Here is a 23,040-nt window from a genome sequence, read left to right as displayed (position 1 = left end):
AGCATTTTCTTGGTCTTCCATGTTTATACACCAGCAACATAGCAATTGGAAAAGAAAAATTCCTGTCCCCAATTTTTGGGCATCTACCGTAAACGTCCAAGGATTATGATTTTGGATTGATTATTTTGAACCCACAGGATTATCTGACTTGATGGAATGGACAGCCAGGATGGAACAGCCAACCCCCACAGATGAAGCTGAGGGGACACCAAGTCCCCCAGGAGACGGACAGAGGATGAGAACAAAGGGAAAGGGCTGAAGCTTTATTTCTGCCTCGTGCCAGTCAGCATTTAGTGGAAAAACTTTGGGGGGGAAATTGGACTTAATCCGTCAGTGTTTCTGAAAGACTGGGAAAACTGGTCCTCCTGGGAAGCCAGAGGATATAATGACAGTCAGTTGTAATGTAAGATGAGTGGCCTAGCTTTGCCTGCCAAGAAGTTCTTGTCCGCTGGGAGAAGGGCTTATGTGAGAGGTGCTCAGTCAACCCCTAGCTTTCAATTTTTATACTGTTCTCCGTGCCTTCCTTGCTGGAAAAGCGAAGATTTTATTTTAGATTCTTTAAAAAAATCAGAACAACATAACAACAAGAAAACAGTTTACTGATAAATACCAATGCCTCAAGAAGTTAACTCTTTTGTTCTTTAAAATCTCAATTAGGTTCTCACATGTCATTTCATTGCACATTCTAACTGTGCAGACTCTCGGCTCTGCTCCTAGACCCTTCAGGCTGAGAACCAACACCCACCACTCACTGCGGCCCCAGGCCAGAGGTTTGGTTGATTGGCAGGTCATTCTGATTAAAGATAAACTGAAACTCACAAGGGGCAACATGTGCGCAGTTAATCCATTAGAAGTGAAATGTTAAGCTTTGGACCTTCAAGTGTCCATCTTCCCAGGGGAAGAACATCAATTGTGCCTAGGACCTACCCAGGGTCAAGTGCGGGAAGTTGGGTGCTCACTCAGAGCTTGGAAACCAAGACTGCAAATGTTGATGCCTCTCACTAAAGAGTCCCGTCCCACGGAGCTATGATGAGATCACTTGGATTCAAAACTAGTTGTTTCAAAGAAGAGCGGAGATTGAGAGACTGGAAGTCTCCCTTATGTCACGTGATCAAATGTCTTAGACCATGGTGACAAGGTAGTGAATGAAGGCCGAGGATGAGATGATCTTTACTGAGCTACCAGTGCAAAGGCCCTGCGCCTTCTTTGCCTTGCTTTTCTATTTCCTCCTACCTCCAGGTGATTTAAGAGGACTGAGGATCTAAGCAAGGGAGAAAGGATCATCTTGTAATAGAAGCGTCACATGTCTCTACACCTTACTTTACATTTCAGGGATAGCGAAATCACAGTCAATTAAAAATTGAAAACTTAACTCAGTGGGTTGTGTAAATGCATCTAAACATCTGGTCCACACACTGATGGCATCTCCCCACTTTGAACCAGCTATTTCAATTTCTGGTCTCCTCTCTGAGCGGTAACATCCCCATGAATGGGGTAGGGCACCCCTGGATGCCTCCACCCCCATCCCAACGGCGGCCCACTGTGAGTGCCAATGAATGAAACTTAGCTATGCTTCTGGGACCACTGGCTGCTGGGGTACCATGTAAGTATAACACATCTTATTTCTGAAATAAGACATGGATTTGTGGTTTCTCTGATTGAACACGGCATTTTTGAATGGTCTCATTGAGAAGGCCTGGTGCATTGGAAATCCTTCAAAATGCAAAAGGTTTTTGGGTCAAAAACACTCCATTAGTTTGACTTCTTCTTAGTTGGAGGGTCAAGTATGCATCTCTTTCAGTCAGAAGACTGTTCACATAGAATCAGTTGGCCATCCGAATCCTTTTTTGTTAGCATGTCAACATTAGAGTGTTTTGTAGAAAGTAATAATAAATATTACTGGAAAATGCTAAGTTTCAAACCAGCCACGACTTTAGACCTACATATGAAAAACTACACTGTAATATCACTTATTGACTTCCACGAGTATTGGCTTTTAAGACACTGCATATTTATTTTGCATATAGTGCGAAAGATCACATGATCAAGTCTTTCACATTTGGCTGAAGTAGATTGCTAAGTGAACATAAAAGAGATTTTTCAATCTTGTGCTACATCATTGTACCATATACAATATAAGCAGGTAAGATTCCTAACCTTGATCACATTCCAAGTGACATTGATGGCAATACTGTGAGAAGAATTTACTTGTGCAACGGAAAATCTGTAAACATGCCCCTGGGATTATTCTTCTGCCAATTAGACCACAATATACAATAAAAAAAATCACACATCACAACTAAAAGGGGTCATATCTAACTACATGTAATGTTTTTAAGATCGAAGACAATCTGCCATAAAATTATAACAGAAACAGAAGAAAACTTCCTGAATAATAAGACAAAAGCTCTTGTGCATTGAGATTGTTCTTTGAACCTTTACGACTTTAGCCCCATTATTCTGGCCCTGCGTTCGATGGGCTGCTCCAGGTCAGTGGCGTCAGCCACATTTTCTGTTAAAGGACATTTGAAATCTGGTAACATCAAGAGACGACCACACTTGCCATTGGTGACGTCCACATCACCATTTCACCGACAATCTGAATCCCACCACTTTCCCCATTTCCTCCAAGTCCCAGTGCTCCCCATCTTAGAGAACAAAATTTTAACTGAAAATGTCTTTCATTGATAATTTCCACCATCATGCTTCAAGAGCTAGGGTGTGCGTCCCTGTGTGTGTGTGTGTGTGTGCGCTTGCGTGTGCGTACACGTGCGCACGTGTGTGGCGTATCGTGTGTGTGTGTGCACTTAGTGTGAATGAGGCGACCATTACTTGCAAGAGTTTGATTTTGCTCTTGGACTCTCAGTGACCCTTCCCCTGTGGACAAGGGGTTTCACTAGGTCAGGAAAGAAGTGGCCGAAAGGAAGCTTGGTGCACAGTGAAGAACCTAAGGAAAGACAGATCTGGAGGCCACGTGGACAGGGGACCCTCACTGTCCCGCAGCTTCCGAGGTTACTCTGAATGCACTGCCCAGAGAGGAGCTTTTCAAACTCAAGTGTGCGTGAGTCCCATGGGGGTGCGGTGACATACAGACTCTGGTTCTCTAAGTGGGGCAGGGCCTGGGCTTCTATGTGGCTAATAAGTTCTCAAGGGGCTGATGCTGCCGGCCTGGGAACCACATGTTGAATAGGAAAGGAAGGGGCTAGTACATTCCAGCAAAAATTAGTGTTGACAACAACCTCAGTTCCATCCATACATGTTTTCACAACTGTTAATTCCTGATGGACCAATTTCACGCTGCACAATTAAATCCACTGGGAAAAGGCAGAAATGGAATTATTATATTTTGTGAGTACAGACTCCCCCTGCTCCATTTGTTGTATTAACAGATAGCCTCCAGAACATATACCATTTTCTCTGCTCGAAAAGAGTTTAAACCATGGTGTGAGTGAACACTGAACCACATTTCAAGGCCACAATGCCTTTGATATTGGATTGCATAAATACCTTATATTACAGCTGATAGCCTTATAGAGAAATGCCTTCCCTTCACTCTCAGCATGCTGACTGTCTGTCCATCCTGCAGGACATGTTTGCAATTGCCCTACCAAGTCCCGCCAAATGTAGCCCCATCTTAGAAAATCTGAACTTTGGGAGTTTGCTTCAGACGAAGCATTTAAACAAGGAACCCTCTCGAAGGTGGAGATTCTTGTTGAGCCACCAGATCAAAGGAGAAGATGGATTTCTCACATCTGTGAAGTGTTTTTAGAAATGCATCCACACGTTTTTGTTCGAAGGAACTTGGATGTGGAAATGGCCGCAGAGTCAACTGAGGCCAGGGCACCGCCATCAGACATTGCTCTGTTGTAACAGGAGAGTCCGCAGTTCTCTCTCCCGCTGGTCCTCCTGCCTGTACTTCTCCTCCAGCTTCTGCTTCTCGGAATCCGCGCAGTAAAACGTGCAGTCGGAGCTCTTCCGGATCTGCTCGAACTGACTGAAGTCAGCCACGTACTTGCCGTTCTTGGAGAGAGAAACCACGGGCACGAACTCAAAGCCCCAGTAGATCTCCTCTGGGATGTAAGACGTGCGGCTCTGGCAGACGGCGCTGGTGGACTCCACGGTGGCATTGAGGAGCACCACGAGCTCAAAGTCCTTCTCCTTCAGGTTCTGGGGGGTGAGATCTCTCAGGGGGCTGGTCTCATCCAGCACGTGGTAGAAGGTCAAGGGCAAAATGAGGAAGGGGCTCTCGGAAGAGGAGTCCACGTGGAATTTGACGGAGGCCTGGTTGAGGAGGATCCGCTCGCCCTCCTTGGTGACGTGGGTCTGCAGGAGCTTGCCGGAGAGCTGGCACTGGATCAGGAGACTCTTGCGCATGTTGGCCACCTGGATCACCAGGCACAGCTTCCCCTTCTGCTTGGTGATGACCGCACAGTGGCTGAACTTGATGGTCTCCGCCCGCTTCTTGGGTCTGGCGATTTTGGCCAGGAAGGTGCCCGTGATGAAGATCTCAATCAAGGTGGTGATGACCAGCTGAGCGACCAGCAGGAAGATGGCGTGAGGGCACTCCTCCGTGATGGAGCGGACGCCATAGCCGATGGTGGTCTGGGACTCCAGGGAGAAGAGAAACGCCCCTGTGAGGGAGTCCACCTTCATGATGCAGGGGGTGTGGTTAGAAATGGGCTCGCCGGGTTCTAGGTCCCCGTGAATGAACGCGATGGCGTAGTAGATCACCCCGAAAAGGAACCAGGTCATGACGAATGTGGCCGCGAACAGGGTGAGTTTGTATCTCCACTTCATGTCGATCACGGTCGTCCACAGGTCTTGAAGGTAGAGTAAGTATATGCCATCTACCTTGTCGATTCTCACGTTGCTGTGCCCGCTCTTGGACATGACGCGGGGCCTGTCTGAGTGCCTCACCAGGGGCGCACTGGACATGCTGAGGTGCACTGGGTCCATGCTCAGCCTCTTGGGACCACCTGAGGAAGCGACAAAGAGACACTTTATCACTGTCACAGTGGCAGACTGCCCAGAAGATGGAACCAGGGTAAACATGTGACATGAGTATGAAAGCATGTGGATGGGCAGAAGGAAGGAGACTTCTGCAGGCAAGACTAACACACTTGGACTTGAGGAAGGCAGTGGGGTGAGGTGAGGAGCCCTGGAGACAAGCAAACCTGGGTTAAATGCGGACTCTCCCAGTTATCCGCTGTGTGAGCCGGGATAAGCTACTAACCTCTCTGGACCTCAGCTCTCTGATCTGTAAAATGAGAATAAAGCCTAGTCTTTAGGGTTTTGTGATGGTTAAATGAGATAGTGCTATAAAGAACCCAAACCGAGCCCCTCTCCAAGCCCCCCCCCCCCCCGCCGTTTAAAATACGATGCTAATCGTCCCTTTGCAATACCATACGTGCATGCATCTACCCCACAGAGTGTTAGGAATGCTTATGTATATCCAGCTACCATAATATCCAATTGTAGAGAATTTAAAAATAAGTTGACTAAGCATAGGGTCAGTATAGATATAACTAAAATTTACCATCCACAGATAGTTCTTGATAAGCGATGGAGAATACGAATACACATTTTTAAAACTTGTAATAAATATATTTAAAACTTACCCTTTTGCATGATATTCCCTATAATAGCCATTTATTTCCCCCCGCCGCAATCTAATGAATACTTTAGAATCCATGACCTTCCCTAGTCTTGATTACTTCAGAAAAGACTAAGTTATCACCAACCCCAAACAAACACGTAGTGAATAATTAAGCTTGACGAACAGCTAAATCGATATGCTGGTTAATCTTAGCAGTGCTATCAATATCCCATATCAGGTATGGCATTCCGGGGTGGCACGCACATTCTGCCTTACTTCTTTAGAACTAAGCAGAACCAGCGCAGGCATGCACTTTAAAGAGTTAAAGAACAAGTAAACACGCGCAGGATGGAACAGTGGGGCCCGCAGACCTACCAGGAAGAAAGCTGGGCTCCCACGCTGCTTGCTGGTTCACAGACAGGGACACGCTGGGTGTGAGGCCACCCAGCATCTTATAGTACCTGCCTGGTGACTGAGATGAGTCACCCCTACATTCCTTGAAAAGATAATGGGAGTGATTAGGGGGAACTCTACCTGGTCGGCATGTTTATTTTTCCCACCCCAAATGGCATTTTTTAAAAAAATTCTAAAAATCCCCGTGATAAAAAGGAACTGGTATGCAGTGGTCTGTGATTCATGCAATAATCTTGCTTTAGAGCAGCAGGACCTCAATAGGGGATTTGAAAATAATCCTCCGCAAATCCCTCCAAGGAAAGTGAAACTGTATCCATCCCAGGCGGACACGTGGGGATGCAGGGGACTGTGGGCTCCTAATGTTCCTGTTCCTTTAGCAAGAGGGTGTCATTTACTGAATGTCCCCTGGAATGATCTTTCTTTTTTCTTGGAAAGGAAAGTCATTTTCTCTTTTTTCCATTGCAAAGAAGGGCCATGAGCTACTCAGAAGTTATTTTACCCACCGAAGCCTATTCTACTTATTGGGGATCCATTGAAAAGAAACGCACAAGGTCTAATGGATGAGCCTGGGTCTAGGGGGCCCGCCAGCCACACGTCTCCGTGGCCACCGGGAACGGGACCAGGGGGAACATTTGGAAGTGAGGCCGTGCTGGGTGCCCAAGTGCACAGTCAAGCTCAGAACTCCCGCTTCGCAGAGACAAGTAACTGCATGCACTTAAAAAAAAAAAAAAAAAAAAAAAAAACAAAAAAAAAAAACCTGCCCGGGAAAGTGCATGCCATCCCAGCACTGCAATCAAAACGGAGGCTGCAGTTTTGGAGCGTGAGGGATACACAGGGTCCTGCGGGCACAAGCAGCTCCTGGAAAAGTTGGCTGGGTGTGTGAAGGCTGTGCCACGAAACTCCTGCCTTAACCGCTCCCACAGGGGCAGCGGGCCAGCCTGGGAAGAGCTGCATCCGCTTCCTCTGCCCTGTTCCTGCAGGCCTGGGGCCGCGCTCATGACCCCAGCAGCGCCTCCTAGCAGAGCCGGGGAGCATGGCCTGGGGAGGAAGACCTGGAGCCTCTGGGTCTTGGCTTTATCACCTCTCCGTGGAAAAGAGCAGCTGGTGGACAGCACTCAAAGGGAGGCGCCTTCTGCCTCCCTCGCTGCACCCCGTGCCCCCAGCGCTGCTTGCTGCCTGGTCACTTACTCAGCAGGTCAGAAGCCGTCTTCTTCAAGGCGGGCGCACCGTCCTGGCTCCCCTTCGCCCACCTGGCTACCATGGGGTGCTGCTCCTGCCTGGAAGAGAGAGGCACACATGGGGTTCACAGGTGTTTACAAAGAAACTGACCCTTAACAACCCCCCTCCCCCCTCCTCCCTCCCCAAGGGCTGGGGCCTAGGATTCATCTCCAACCCCTGGCCGTCTGGCATGGTGCCAGGGCACAGGCTCAGGAGTGTTTAAGGATTAAAGTGCAGCCCCAAGCCCAGCCCTCAGGAGGGAATTCTCACCCTCCGGAGGGAGTTCCACCGTAAAGCCCCCTGGAAAGAGGGTGAACTGGCCCCCATTGAGGCCCACTGTCCACTGGCCCGCGGGCAGGAGGCAGGAAGGGGAAGTGCGGAGGAAGTAAACACTGCGGACTGAAGGGAAGAGTCTAGAATATTTTTACCGCCTGTGGAAACGCATTCTTATTGTTGAGTCACAGGCCATCAGAGTTGAAAGGACTGTCAAAACCTAGGCATCTGACACCCATTTTGCAAGCGAGGCGGCTGAGACCTGGGAGGTGGGACACACCCGCCTTCCTCACACAGACGGTTCACGGCAGGAAGAATGAGGCCAGAGTTCTTAAGCCTCAGCTGCCAGCGTTGAATGCGATCAGTTTCAATTCAACAGGTTCTGTTACCTCCTGCTTTTCTGAAATGCCTCTCCCTGAGCCACACACACACACACACACACACACACTCGCACACACTTCTTATCTGTCTTACACAAAGAAAGGTACATACACTTCATGCTTCCTTTCTAATCCACCAATGATTGTAAATAATTGCAATAGTTGCTCTTTTATCATTAAGAGGTCCCAGCTACCAACCTGTGTAGCCTCTTCTACCTGCAGCTCTCCCGGGTGTTTGTGAGTTTGGCAAATGACCGCTTTCTCCGTCATCCCTCTGTGGGGATCCAGCAGCAACCTCACTCACATGCCTGCTTTGTCACTTACACTTTATCAGATGCGTTTTTAAAAAGAAAAATAGATTTTTATTGATTTCAGAGAGGAAGGAAGAGGGAGAGAGAGGAACGGCTGCCTCCTGCACGCCCCCTGCTGGGAATCGAGCCTGCAACCCAGGCATGTGTTCTGATGGGGAATCAAGCCTTGACCTCCTGGTTCAAAGGTCAACGCTCAACCACTGAGCCATGCCAGCGAGCATCATATGCTCTTAATTTACAGTATTTTATTCCTTCTCAGGAGGAGGGAACGGAGGCAGAAGCAGACTAAGTGAATCACCCACATTCTCCGCAGCTGTCAGGTGACAGCAGCGCCCCTCGGAGGCACCTGCACCCATGCTGGCCACTACCTGATGCAGGTGCTCAAGCTTAGCGGCCTCAGAACCGCCTGCAAGGCTTGGAGTTTCTGATTCAGTAAGTCTGGGTGGAGCCCAAGAATTTGCATGTCTGACACATGGCTCCGGGAACACAGGCGGAGAACCTCCAGGCCGTGACATACAGGTTAAGTGCTACCCTCCGCTCCCCCCACCCCCACCGCCTCTTGGCATTCTCAGGTAAGACTATCGCACACAGGCAAGGCACGCACCTGTTGATTAGTTTCCAGAATGTCCAATCTATACCATCTTTCTAGGTGAATGCCAGCTACTCAGTGGACCAGTGCTAGGTATTAACTTTTTAGAGGATTAATGTGTTTTTTTGTCCTAGTTAGTGCAACACTGAGACCTTCTAAAAACCTCGAGCCCTGTTGAGTCCAAGTTTGGAAGTTTTCCACTTGCCCGTGCTGGGAAAACTTCTGTGTTCTGGTTGGGGGGCAACCAGGTCTTTGATCCTGCAGAAACATGACCAAATGAAAGTTGGGGAGGCAGCGGGTTCCCAAATCTGGACTTTCTCCTGCCTCAGGGAGTCCTTCTCTATCCCTTCAGTGAGGTGGTGGGTACAGCTCGAACTGTAACTTTGGCTTCAAGCAAAATTTGATGGGAATTTGACTTTAAAGCTTTAGCAAAACAGCTTCCTGTTTGTAAGAAAAGTTGCTCAAAAACTCAAAAAACTTTCTTGGATGTTATTAAATATTATTGACAAAACAACTTTTTGGTGATCTCTTTCTTTTTCCTTTTTTTTTTTTGCTATGAATCCAAAATACCTGGATTAAATTTCGCTCTAAAGGCACACAGGTTTAAATATTAAGTAGGCAAAGAAATGCTTGACAGGGGGCTCACTGGACTCAGAAGGTTTAAAAGTAATTGACAATAAAATCAGTGAGGCTTAGCTATCCTCCCTTTGGATCCTGGGACCGTGGCCGCACGGCACACGGGACCTCTGGCACTGGCCTCCTGCCGTGGCCCCCTGCTCCTCCCCGCCGTCCAGGACACGCTTCAGTGGCTGGTCTGACTGTTCTGAGTCCACTTGTTGATTCCGCCCATCTCCGCCGAGGACACGGATGGCTGTGCCCAGGTGGCCTTGGAAATGACCATACTCAGTAAGAAAGGATGAGGTGGCCCCAAGTTGACTCTCAGTGGATTCCCAAGGGCGGCCCCTGGTCCTTGTCTGCAGGGAAATGACTCTTTCCTCCTGGAGCCCCATTCCCTCCCTCGGGGCCCGGAGGACTGAGGATGGCCGGCCGGGAGGGTGGCAGCTCCTGGGAGGCTGGGGAATGAATCGGCCATGGTTCCTCAGAGAATCACAATGCCATTGGGGGAAGAACTAGCTGAGATTGTGGCACATTCACGACCCCATTTCCTCTGTCCTAATGACCTTGGTCTTGAAGATATGAACTGGGATCTAACCTGCAGAGCTGTGGTCATTGCTGTCATTGCTCTTTGTTTGTTGCTGCCAGTTATTGGCCACCAGCATTTGTCCACAGAATCCCTCCCTGGCCTTGTCCCTGCAGAGGAGTGTGTTTTTACCCATGTGTCCCATGTGGGAATGTGACCACTTGGGTCAATGGAGTGTGAGGCGGGGTGACTGGGGCCACACCTGGACAGAGGGGCGTAGCACGGTCTTGGATGAGGCTCGGGTTGGGCTGTACCTTCTATGGGGACCAGGAGGAGGGGACACGTGGAGCCAAGCTATAGCTGAACCAAAGCTGACTCATAAGATGGTGAGAAAAACTTCTGTTGCCACGAGCCATTGAATTCTTGGAATTGTCATTGAGACAAAACCCAGTGAATGCCTGACCACAGACACCCTTTCTACAGATTTTGTGCTGTAGGGTGATGGGCTTGACCTACAAGGTGCTGTGCTTAAAGAAACATGTAAAGCCTTCGGCTATCCTTAATGTAAACTCTAAATCTCGGTCTGTGACAAAACATGAAATAGAAAAAATCCAAATGAACAAGATTCCAACTGGAAGAAGGAGAACAGAGGAAAGGAATGAAAAGTTGAATACCTTTTCTCATTAAATACTTCTCAATCAATATTTAAATGTATCTGTATCTTGACCAGACAACTTTTCAGGGCAAGGAATAGGGCCTTAGAGACCATGACTCGAATGTTCTGTGGAGCAGGAAGCCCTTGGTTGGGGACGTGGTGGCCTGGCGGTCTGTGAGGACAGACACACTGGGCGGTGAGGGGGCCATCATCATTAGGTCGCTGCTGGATTTTGCTGAGAAGGGGGCACCAGACACTTCTCAAAGCAGCTTCAGGCAGTGTTCTAGCTAACCCTCCTCTCTACCTGGAAACAAAGTATTTTCTCAATGTTCTAAATGAGGACCCTAAGCTTAGATTAAATAATTCGAACTCGTTCATAAAGTTAATCCATGGAGGGCCATGTTGGCAAACCAGATCTGTCTGTCTCCGCAGCTGTGCTCCCATCTACCCACTCACAGAGTCCTCAGATTCACTCACAGAGGGCACCTCTTCCCACATGCACTGCAACACAGTGTACCTTCGTTCCTGCTCATCCTGAGTTAGTATCTGTTCTAGATAAAGAGCTGTGATTGATTGGTTGCTCATCCTGTGCCCGTTCTTACAGAGGCACCATGTAGTAATTGAGTTCTCACGTCACTTCTGAAAGACAGACTGCGATCATTCCTGTATTCCAGGTGAGGCAACCGGTGTAGAGCACAGGGTCTGGGCCTGAGTCCATGCTCCTCACCTCTGCACCCCTGGTTCTCCAAGTTCAGAAGCATTCGGATGACCTTGAGGTCTTGACCCACACTTGGCCGGGCACCACCATGAGTTTGTGACCCAGCATGTCTAGAGAGGGGCCTGAGATCTGCATTTCTAATAAGTCCCTGGAGCTCCCCAGTTCTGAGACTGCACTGTGAGAGTAGGCGCTACACTTTCCGCTGCTCAATGAATTATGTAGACGGCATGGGAAAGTCACAAGCACATACACTGGGTTGTCTGCAAGTTCAGACTCACTACCTTGAAACAAAGGAGCAGAAACAGAAAGTCCATGGGATGAAAAAAACAAATATGGTAGCTGCTGGGCGGAGTCTCGGGGGAGCCAGGAGAAGTGCCCCAGGGGACAGAAGTTCAGGCCCACTGGCTTATTCTAGGATGGTGGGTACCATCCCAGAGAACATGGGAGGCCTGAAGAGGGAGCCTGGATTCTGGGGCCATGAGAGCTGTAGCCAGAAGGACCTTAGCCGGCCTCCTGCTCAGCCTCCTCCTGTGTGTGGTGATTACAGGTGTTCCCAAAGAAAGTGAGGTGGTCAGATGACCGGGAAGCTTTACCTACCAAACCTCTAAACACCCCACTGTCTGCACCCATTGGAGAGTCATACCACGTGTTTGTACAGTAGAGGCTCTGAGAAGTCCTGCAGCAAAGACACCTGCCTAACTGGCGTTTATCTGACATTTCCAGGACTTTGAAGAGTTCCAATCTGGTCTAAACTGTACTTTATGTCTGGGGGGAAGGGGGAGAGAATAAAAAAGAGAGTGATTTGTTCCAGGTCACTGAGCCAATGGCAAGGCTAATCCATTCTATAGGCAGACACTTCTCTTGGTTGTCATGAAATATCATAAGATCCGTGGTCAGCAAACTGCGGCTCGCGAGCCACATCCAGCTTTTTGGCCCCTTGAGTGTGGCTCTTCCTAAGCCTTAGGAGTACCCTAATTAAGTTAATAACAATGTACCTACCTATATAGTTTAAGTTTAAAAAATTTGGCTCTCAAAAGAAATTTCAATCGTTGTGCTGTTGATATTTGGCTCTGTTGACTAATGAGTTTGCCGACCACTGCCTAAGATGAGTGGTCCATCTCACTGGACACTGAAGGTAGGTCAGCATAGAGTAGGGGGACTCCCAAGGGCAGCATGGCATCACTTAGGGTTCATTAGAAATGCCAGTTCTCGGCCCATACTTGACCTTCTGAATCACAGTCTCTCAGTGCTGCCCAGGAACATGTCTTACAAGGAACACACCCCCCCAGAGGCTCCCATGGCTGGTTTGCCTGTGATGATGGCCTGTGACTTGGCCAGCTCTTTCTTTTGTCCTATTATCCACTGGAAAATCAACAAGTGCGCCTTTCAAAACAAACCCCACATTTTGCATTGCATGGGAGCGTCTAATGATCCAATTTGCCTCTGTGGTCAAATATTTAGCCCTTTCCCTGTGTTTCCATTCCATTATTATTGTTTTGAATTCCATAAGTCCTAAAAAGTCCCTTTCCATCTCTAAATGCGGTTTGCATAGTTATACCCTTTCCTCCTCAATGCAGAGTCTTTTTTTAGTTGTGTGTGTTTTTTTTTTTTTTTCATTCCATAGAACATCAACCTTTCTCCACTCGGCAAAGACAAGTTTCAACAGATACTGGGTTCAACGGGAGACGCATTTTCCATTTTCCATGGCAAAGAATCCGAGCACCGGAATCAGTCAGAGGTATCATTTGCCGAATGTGTTTGTAAAGACAGTTTAATTTCAGGCCCTTTATTTGCGAGAGAGCTGGCTAACCCAAATAAAACATTATCCATCTGTCTGCTGTTACGAGTGACCAACTTCAGCTGCACGTTATTACTTAATAGCAGCTAACTTTCCTATATAGAGCAAGCCTGCGCAGCAGCTGAAGGGAGAATGGAAATTTCCTTTGGTCTACCACCCTGGCCTCGCCATGCTCTGACATGTGAAGAGCTTGGTAATCAGCACAGTCTCCCTGTAATCACAGCAGGGCTCGGACGTGCATTGTTGTGAGATGACTGGGGAAACAGGGAAACGTACGTCTGAGGGGGGGAAGGAAGCCCAAGGCGGACCGACGGCGTTAGCCTTCCGGAGCCGCTGCCCCCACCTTCTCAGCAGAGAAGAGGCTCCTGGGATCTTGTCCGCATTAGTTCAAAGGCAGCACAGACAAGACAGCCCCGTTCCCATAAGGAGCACATTGAGCGTTCCGCAGAGCTTTGGAGTCCTTCTGGTGAGACCTGAAGTAAGTGAGAGTGGAAGGCATCTGCTTTGGCAGACAGCACTGGTGGAAAAAGATTTTTTTAAATATATTTTTATTGATATCAGAGAGGAAGGGAGAGGGAAAGAGAGAAACATCAATGATGAGAGAGAATCATGGATCGGCTGCCTGCTGCACGCCCCACACTGGAGATGGAGCCCACAACCCAGACATGTGCCCCAACTGGGTATGGAACCATGACCTCCTGGTTCATAGGTCGACGCTCAACCACTGAGTCACACCGGCCGGGCCTGGTAGAGAAGGATTTCATTCAGTGTATTCCACTTCAGGAAACCTCAAACTGGTCTCAGTGGGAGCATGAGAAAAGGGAGAAAAGAGCGGGGAGCAGGCACAGGTGCCGCTTCCTCTCACCCTCATGGTTGTCCTGGGAAGTGGCTCAGGACAGATTCCGGAGTGTTTATGAGGCGTCCTTGCAGGACTTGCAGTGTCTCAAGGTGATTTTCCCCTAAGCGAACCTCTCACTCACTACGGCAGTGAATGCACCACCTTTAGCCACTCAGGTCTGTCTCTCGCATTTATATTTTCATGACGTGAAGGCATGGAGATATAGAAAGAGAATCACATTATGAATGCACACACTGACTTCAGGCTGGCTTGGTTTACTGGCTTCATTCTGATCGCTTTTCCTTCTGTTTAACATGACTTTGGAACTGCTGGTCTCTGGCGAATGATTAATGGACGTGGGTGTGACTCACCTGCGTACGAGGGTGGAATTCTTCTCCTTGGTGATTTCTATGCTCATTATTATCGTGATTAGAATCTTGTCCCGGAAAAAGGCAAGTGTGACTTTTGCTTGATTTGGAACTGAGTTACTTAACAAAGGGAGGAGTGTTCTGGAGGTTCTGAAATTCACTCACTGTCAGTCTAATTGTTGACCACATTGCTCTGATATGGAAACTGGATAGCACAGAGTCTCCCGGGAACACAGCTAACACCAACATTCTTGGATTGCAGTCCATTTACTTTAGGAACTGGCAGTATTTCCGAATCATCTGCTTGTCCCAAAGTTGAAAACATAGACGCTGTGAGCAGTGAGTGATAATAAGGAAATTTCACATGTCAACATACTTCCCTTCACATTCCGTCAGAGCCTGAGCCCTCTAAGTAAAGCAATACCCATCGGTCAACAGTGTGAGAAAACATGTTCTAACCATCCGTGGTTAATCAGCTTGAGTACTGTTGGTTCAGTTTTGGTGTTTTTAGTGCCATCAGGTAAAATACAAGATGTCCAGTTAAAACTAAATTTCAGATGGACAACAACTAATTGTTTAGTACCAGTAAGCCCTGTGCAATATGGGATATAAACGTATATTAAACATTATGCATTGTCTGTCTGAAATCCATCCATAGGTTCTCTCTAGATACAGTACAAAGGAGCTTAGGCCAGAGCCATGCTGGGAAGGGCTCAGTGGGCTCCCTGAGGACCACTGATCCTAGGAAATGAAGCATCTCAGGGTTTCAGTCACAGAAGAGAGAGGCTCAGACTTGCTTTTATTGTTTGTTTTGTTCATTCTCACCTGAGGGTATTTTCCATTGATTTTTAGAGAGTGAAAGAGAGAGGGAAAGACAGAGAGAAACATTGATGTGAAAGAGACACATCGATTGATTTAGCCTCCTGCATGCACCCCAACCAGGGTCAGGGATCGAGCCTACAACCAAGGTATATGCCCTTGATTGGAATCAAACCCAGGACCCATCAGTCCACAGGCCAGTGCTCTATCCACTGAGACACACCGGCCAGGCCAGACTTGTTTTTAAAGTCATCACTTTGACCCAGCATGGGGAGTGGGTTGGAAAGACACAAGCCTGGATGCTGAGAGTCTGGTGAACTGGTGCTTTCAGGAACCCAAGCCTAAAATGCTGCTGCCTGGACAAGGGGGTGCCAGCAGATCGAGAAAAGTGAGGACCCCATTCCAGGTGGACTCACAGGGCAACTCTATCAGGTGGGGGTTGGGGTGAGGGTGGACAGGCAGACGAGGTCCCAAAGCTGAGTCCTCACATCCCTGCCTGGAAATGAGGTGACCAGGGTGGTGGGAGTTTACTGGGTGGTGGGAGTGACGCTGGACCTTCCTCTGTAATTCAAAAAGCATTCCTATGTTATCAGGTCGCCGGTCGTCCCAATGGTTTGCTATCCTATGGGATTGGAGCTCACTCAGTACTTTCTTTTTAAAAAAATATTTTTATTGATTTCAGAGAGGAAGGGAGAGGGAGAGAGATAGAACCATCCATGATGAGAGAGAACCATCGTCAGCTGCCTCCTGCACACCCCACACTGGGGATGGAGCCCGCAACCCAGGCATGTGCCCTAACTGGAATCGAATTGTGACCTCCTGGTTCATCGGTCAATGCTCAACCACTCAGCCACACCAGCCGGGTCTCACTCAGTACTTAATGTCACTACAGGAGGATCAGCCTGGGGTGAGGTTTGAGGGGGTGCACGGGGTTGCCTGGGACACCTCAGCAGAGATGAGACCGGGGTCTATGTGTCTGATGTTCAACGAAGGGCCGGCCAGCAGGACTGCCTTTCATGTCTAAGTCTACAAATGGAGTTTGAGACATGTAAGCAGATGAATTCTCCTAGACAGAGAGTGTGGGAGAAGCAGTCCACACTGAGCAGGCAGCTCCAGGGCCGGCAGAGCAAGGCCATGGGTCCAAGAAACACAGCTAGTCACTGATCACAGGTTTTAAAAACCATGTCAGCATTCCTCACGGACAAGCCTATGGAGATGAATGGCTCTGTACATGGCTTCCAAAGGAGTGATTTGGCGTCGCTTTTTCTGGCGGCGATTTGACAAGGTTTACTCAAAGTTCCCAATGATTTCTACTCTTTGACCCAGTAAATGTATGTCTAAGAATGAATAAGAAATGTCAGGATTATACGTGAGCATGTTCTCTGCATTAGTTATACTATTAAAATATTCAAGCCCACCTGGGTCGCCCATAATATAGGATGGGTTTTACATTTATAAATATTGATACACTGAGATATTAGGTAGTCTTTAAAAATCATGGCAAAGCTGGACAGGTGAAGCTAGAGAGAGGCGTAGGTAAAGCTGAGTGCACGGTGCGATCGCTCTCATGGTCTCTCTAGACGGGATTAAAACGCGATGCCTCTAAAATGTTCACCGTGGTTATCTCTTCAAAGGAAAACAAAATTAGGAACGTTTTTCGATCGGATTTTCCATTTTAATGAAGTTAATCTGAAAAGTCAATTTCCCCAGCACCGACCATCGCCAAACGTCCCGGATCGTATAGTCAATGGGCAGCACTGACTGCGCTCCTCCTGAGAAACTTCCCACCCGCTGTCGTGGCCAAACCGTAAGGAAGAAGTGACTCTCAGACACACTGAGGCTGTGCAGATCCAAGGACCGGTGTCCAGTGAGTGAGGGGGTGACTGTTCACGTGAACACAGGCGCCTTCTCACTGACTCGGTTAGAAGAGTTTGCGCGTCACCGAAGAGGAACGCTGGCCAAGCAGCTTCCTGCCCAGGGCCTTTGCTCAGACAGGTCCCCGCACCCTGAATTCCTGCCCTGTGCCCGGGCCTGGCACACTCCTATCCACCCCGGAAGGCCCTGTTCAAACGTCCAGGGACAGAGTTTCTCTTGTTCCTCTCTTCTGCCTTTTGCAAACTGTCCACACCTCACGACCAAACTCAAGGTGTTGATGTGATGATCTGTTTAGAAACTTCACTTTCTCTTTAAGCGAAGCTCTGGTGGGTATTTCATTTGTCTTTCAACCCTAATGCCAGCGCGAGGCCTGCCGAATGATAGGGACTTGTTGTTGGAGGGAGAAGTACGGGCAGAGAGGCCGTCCCAGCAAACTCAGAGCTGTCCAGGTTTAGTAACTGGCGGGGCTCATATGAAGATATGGGATATGATGTTCTGGGTCAGAGGGGAACCAGCTCAAAACTAAGTAGGGTTGGGGGTGGGGGTGGGGGAAGGGCACATATATGTCACTGACTTGAATGACCGAGCTAGAAATACAGACTTAGACTCGATTTGGATTCAGAGTATACAGGCTATCCTTCAACGTTCTGCCTTGAAGAGAAAATGGGTTTTACATTTCTCAAGCTGACCAAGTTGGTAAGCACTTGGGGTGTCATATATCCCATTTGGTCCAACACATCACCCTCCATGTGTGTTTCCTATCCCACGTGGCCTCAGGTGCCCCTTGGTTCTATCTGCTTCCTTAGAGCAGGCATCTCTGATGTGTTGAGCCATGGGGATCCAAGAGCGGGCAGCAAGGAGGTAATAGCAATAGAATCGTTCAAATGTAGACTCTACTGCATCCTTTGAAATGTTTATATTTTGTGCATATTTAAAAATGTACATCCTATGTTAGTACAGCACAAAAAATGTATGTACTGTTCGTGTATGTCTCCGTGTGTGTGTGTGTGTGTGTGTGTGTGTGTGTGTGTGTGTGTGTGTGTGTGTGTGTAGGGGGTTTGTGAAATTTCGAAGCCATTGCTTTAGGCTAGTGGTTATTAAACTTTAATGTGCCGATTCCATGGGGATCCTATTAGAATGAAAATTCGGATTCAGAGGGTCTGGGCTGAGTTCTGAGAATGTCACTTCCAACAGGCTCCCAGGTGATGGGAGGCTGAGGCTGGAGGAGGCTGCCCTATGAGTGGCATCAGCCTTTTGCAACCAGGCCTGCTCATCTGAACTATAGACAGAAGACAGTGTCCTTGACGGTCCTCAGCTCTCCCACAGTGGCCATGGGAAAGCACCGCTGCAGATGCTGGGAGAAGGCACCTCATTCAGGTGGCAGCCAGGAAGGCTGGTTTCTCTCATAGAACTTGGCCGAGAAGGGGCCTCTCAGAAGCTTGCCGGGCATATGGCTTTAACTATGGGAGAAAGTTCAAGGTCACTAGCGGACTTTATGATGTTTTTTAAAGGACTGTTTATAAATCACCGTACAGTATTACAAACAGTCCTGTAGTCAGCAGTTCTTTTCCAGTGTTTGGCTTCTATCTGGAAAGTTCCTTTATGAGCATAGCTGGAAACCAAGGTCTTGGCCACTCCCGATTGTCAAAGGTCCTGTGATGCTAATGTTAAGGGAAAGGGGGCTAAATCGGGAGTTTCTGACTAGTAAGAGCTACCTCCACACACTCTCACCCTGATGGGCCACTGAGGTTGGGAGTCAATGGTTTTCAAATGCTCTTTGACCAGAGAAGAGGAGAAAAATGAAACACACATACACATAGTCCTCAATAAATGTCAGTGAACACACATATACACACATGCACTCATTATTGACAAATAAAATTCTCTTAATTCACAAAGTCTACCCACTGAGTCAAGTTTGTGTGTCCTAGTACAACTTCCCAAAGACTACCTTGGTCTAGGTGGAACCATATGCCTCAGCCTAATTTCGGAGCCAGTATGTGCTATACAGTAGTGGTTGCAAATGCATTTTCAAATATCTACATCATCTATGCCGTGTAACTGTTGTCAGTGAATAGTGACCTGTGACAGAATTATAAAGATGCTTCCCCTGAGTCTAGGTCCACAGCCACACACACATAATGCAGCCAAGCAGGACTTGCTCTCTAACCAACTTGGCATCCAAGCAAGACCACACATTCCTGTTTAACACACACAATGGAGAGGTTGGGGACCCAGAGTCTAGGCTTCCTGAAGGTGGCATCTCCAGCTGTGGGAGTGGGGAAGAAGTGTGTCTAGTGAGGAGAATAGTTTGGAATATAGGGATTTGGAAAAGTGCCATGTAAAGGACAAGAAGAAGCAGGAGAAGAAGAAGAAGAAGGAGGAGGAAGAGGAGGAGGAGGAGGAGGAGGAGGAGGAGGAGGAGGAGGAGGAGGAGGAGGAGGAGGAGAAGGAGAAGGAGGAGGAGGAGGAGGAGGAGGAGGAGGAGGAGGAGGAGAAGAAGAAGAAGAAGTGTCTGAATTGGTGCTGAGAAGGAGCCAGAAAAGTCATCACGAGGAGACCATAGCAATAGTATGAAATACTATGAAGTGTTGAATAAGATGAGGAACACAATGTGCCCACCGGCTGAGCTGCTAGTGATTCTGGTGGAATGTGTGAAGACATACTCCTGTGGGCTGAAGAGTCATCACACAGCCAGTGAGGAAATGGAAGGAAGTGGCGTTTCTTTCCTCCTTAAAGGTCTTGTCCACACCCATTGATTCTGTTCCCCCAGGTGCGAAGTCAGTGTTCCCTGACAGGGAGTCAGCATTGTGCCACACCGCTTGCAACCCTTGACCATGGCCACATATCTTCAATAATATCACCTAGAGAGTTCTCGTTTCCATCCCCTGCTCCCCTGCCCTTTCATAGCTTCACCCTGCTCATCTCTGGCTTTTTCTTGACCTCCTTCCCAACTAACTTCCTTTTAAAGCCAATATCTCTAAATGCAAATATAACCTTTCAAAAGTCTGTGTTTCTTCCCACAGCAATCTCTTCCCACTGCAGGTTCTTTTAAGATGCCCCCCCCCCAACTCTCCTTTATCACTAAAATGTAGCATCACCACACTTAGAGAAGCATCATGATTTTCTTTCAATGTACCTGCTTTTCCCTCCACGTGGCAAGTTCTTTGAGGGCAGGGTTGGGGCCATGTTCATCTCTGTACCCACAGTAACACTGTTCCTGGCATTCAATAGGTACTCAAAAAAAGTTGTAATGACTCATACTCATCACTCTAAAATGAGTCAACAGAATAATAAAAAATGGACTAATAATCAATCCATAAATTAAAATATGTGAGTGGTTTCAACACATTTATCATTACATGTGAAGTTTTCTAAATTGCTTCTTTGGAGTGATTTATAATATTTACACATTGTTCTTTCTCTGTGGGAAAGGAATTTCCATAGTGTTGAAATCCCCTGGGCTAAGAAACACTTCTTTTATCTGTCCTGATGCAGGCACTCCCAGAAGCTGGACTAACCCTGTCACTCAGTCAATGACATCTGCTGTGGTTCACAAGTGTCCGCCCAGAGTACATGTCCAGATCTGGCTTTCCCCCACCGAGGACAGTGTATTTCTTATGGGGTGATGAATCAGACCTGGAGTTGCAGGGAGGACTGAAGATTTCCAATGGAGAAGCACAGATACTTTCACAGGTACACTGGCTCCTTGGTCCTGTTGATATCCATTCATTTGGGTGCCATTTTAGCAGCTTTCTTGGCCACATCTTTTAGAGGCCCAAGGGCTTAATTTGAAGATCATGCACAGTCATGAGGGAAAGAGGGAAGCCATGGATCTGTTGGGTGTACAGATGTTTCTCCTTATCCCCCCCCAGCCCCCTAGTTCTTCCCATTAGACAGCAAACCAGCCCATTGATCTCTAGGATTTGTTTATTAAAATCAAAGGGGCTAAGTTTATGTACCACCTTCTCCTTCAGGAGAAAGTGGACCTAGTTTCTAATATGCTATTCTTATCACCATTAAAAAACATGGAACAATGTTAGAGGGTAATTTTAAAACTCACACACAGCTTAGAACTGTAAATGATGACATGGGTCTTGGAACTTTGGTGGGATACCCCTCTGCCCTGGCCAGGCACTGAACTATGGCACTATTTTCTTGGAGGTGCCACTCTTCTCCAATGACCACTAATCTCCAACATACCATTCACTGACTCAATTATTCAGCAAACATGTAACACTATTATATGAAAGATGTGGTCTTTGAAATACATAAAGGTGAGTGAATGATGCATTGTTCTGGCCCTCAAAAATATACCATCCAATAGAAGAGATGACATATACATAAATTGTTATTACACCAAGCAGAATAGAATCCTTCATGTCTAAGCCCTGTCTCATGAACGCATCTATACTTTTACCATAAAACTTATGTTATTCATTGATTCATGTTTTTCTCTCATTCTAAATACTATCGGAGTACTAAGGCAGGGGCCTTGTCTTATTCTACTCTATATTGCTGTATATAACAGTCTTCTCAACTCACATGCATGAATGAGATATATAGAACATACTAAGGATTTCCAGAAGGGTGGATTCTTTCCAACTGGAAGAATCGCAGAAGTTTTCAAGCATTCTGTTGGGAAGAAGAAATAGGGGGAGGAGGGTTGCTTGCATGGGGAATTGGCCCCAAAGAAGTATGGGGTGGTAGTAATGTACTCATTTGATGCAGTCATAGAGTACACCAATGATTCTCAACCATCTATACTAATAAAAGCCTATGTGGTCGTGACGCCCTCACACTGTGACGCCCTCAACGAGCGATTACCAGGAGGCTGCATGCACAGTGGGTGCACATGGGTGGGCGGGGCTGCATGCATGTGCAGGTGTGCGGCTCAGAGGTGGGTCCTGTGGCTCTGTGCGGTGAAGCCTGGGGGGTCCCGAGGCTCCGCACAGTGCAGAGGTGGGACCCCCCGCTCCGGCCTACCTCTTTGGGGCAACCCATTGAGGAGTCCCGGATGGGTGGGAAGGGCCTACCTCTTTAGGGTGATCAATCGCCGGGGCTCCTACACTGTAAGAGGGCACAGGCCAGACTAGGGGACACCCCCCCCCCAAGTGAACGAATTTCATGCACCGGTCTCTCGTGGGGGAAAGGAGAGGGATATATGAATAGGAGCCTGAGTTTTGCTACTTTTTAAAGCTCCCCATTTTTTCTAATATGTATCCATGGTTGAAAATCATTGTGGTACCTCAAGAAAGTGAGGCCAGATTGGAAGCTAGACTGGCGATAGATTTTAAAAGGCCATGGAGGTTAAACGAAAAAGTTTGATCTTCCAACAGGTCAGAAGCAGCCAGGTCCAGCTAGCCAGGTAGGTTGAGACAGTAGCTATAGAGAGATGACTTGGGAGCCTTCTGCATTCATCCAAACAATGCATGAACTCGGGAGCATCACTGCTTTGGGTTACCACCAGGAGGAATTCGTGCCCCTATGAGAGGTGAAGTGGTGATGAGGGAACTGGAGCTGGGAGAACTATGGGGTTTGGTGCCTGGATGAAGAGGAAACCTTGAATGATAAGGAGATGGCATTGAAGGCATCATGAGGACGTTGATTCTGAGCTTGCTTGCATTGAGGTGCCCGTCTCTAGGGAAGTCAATCTGGGGCTAGTAGTGAAGATTTGGGAGTCATTGCACAAGAAGTAGAAGTTGACCAAATAAGAGTCAATGAGATTTGCAAAAAAGAAAAATATGAAGAGCAGAAGGCAGCTGAGAGCAGATTCTTGGAGACTGCCTGGATTGAAGAGGAGAGAGGACTTCTCAGCAAAGGAGCTGGAGAAAGAGCAGCAGGTGGCTGAACAGCTATGTCAGTTCCTCAGAGGGGCAACTAGGGAGGCCAAATTTCAAAAAAGGGGACATGACCTAGAGGTCCAAGATTTGAGAGTGGACAAGGAGGCACTGGTTTTCCGGGGGTGGGGTAAATCTTAGAAAGGAAAGGGACACCTATTTCCCTAAGACAGGAGGGAAAGAGAAGTGATATGTCCATTGCTTAGG

General features: G+C 47.8%; 1 protein-coding gene across 4 annotated transcripts in view; it reads right to left on the bottom strand.

The window, feature by feature from the left end:
• Positions 1-277: 277 nt before the first annotated feature.
• The window catches only part of KCNJ15 (potassium inwardly rectifying channel subfamily J member 15), a 40,783-nt gene continuing 18,020 nt past the window's right edge, over positions 278-23,040 (bottom strand). Inside the window, exons 1-3 of one of the 4 annotated variants that reach the window (XM_059686454.1) lie at positions 8,080-8,098; positions 7,199-7,287; positions 278-4,976 (exon numbers count right to left, since the gene is read on the bottom strand). In XM_059686454.1, the coding sequence (XP_059542437.1) occupies positions 3,850-4,976; positions 7,199-7,271 (1,200 nt within the window). In that variant the 5' untranslated portion in view covers positions 7,272-7,287; positions 8,080-8,098 and the 3' untranslated portion in view covers positions 278-3,849. Of the gene's footprint in view, positions 4,977-5,971; positions 6,117-7,198; positions 7,288-7,498; positions 7,615-8,079; positions 8,099-23,040 lie in introns of those variants that run through there. The other 3 variants (XM_059686453.1, XM_059686452.1, XM_059686451.1) reach the window with 3 other exon arrangements.

Source organism: Myotis daubentonii, chromosome 3 (assembly GCF_963259705.1).
Source record: "Myotis daubentonii chromosome 3, mMyoDau2.1, whole genome shotgun sequence".
NCBI lineage: Eukaryota > Metazoa > Chordata > Mammalia > Chiroptera > Vespertilionidae > Myotis > Myotis daubentonii.
Note: the sequence above shows the minus strand (reverse complement) of the source record. Positions and strands in the feature narration are given on the sequence as shown.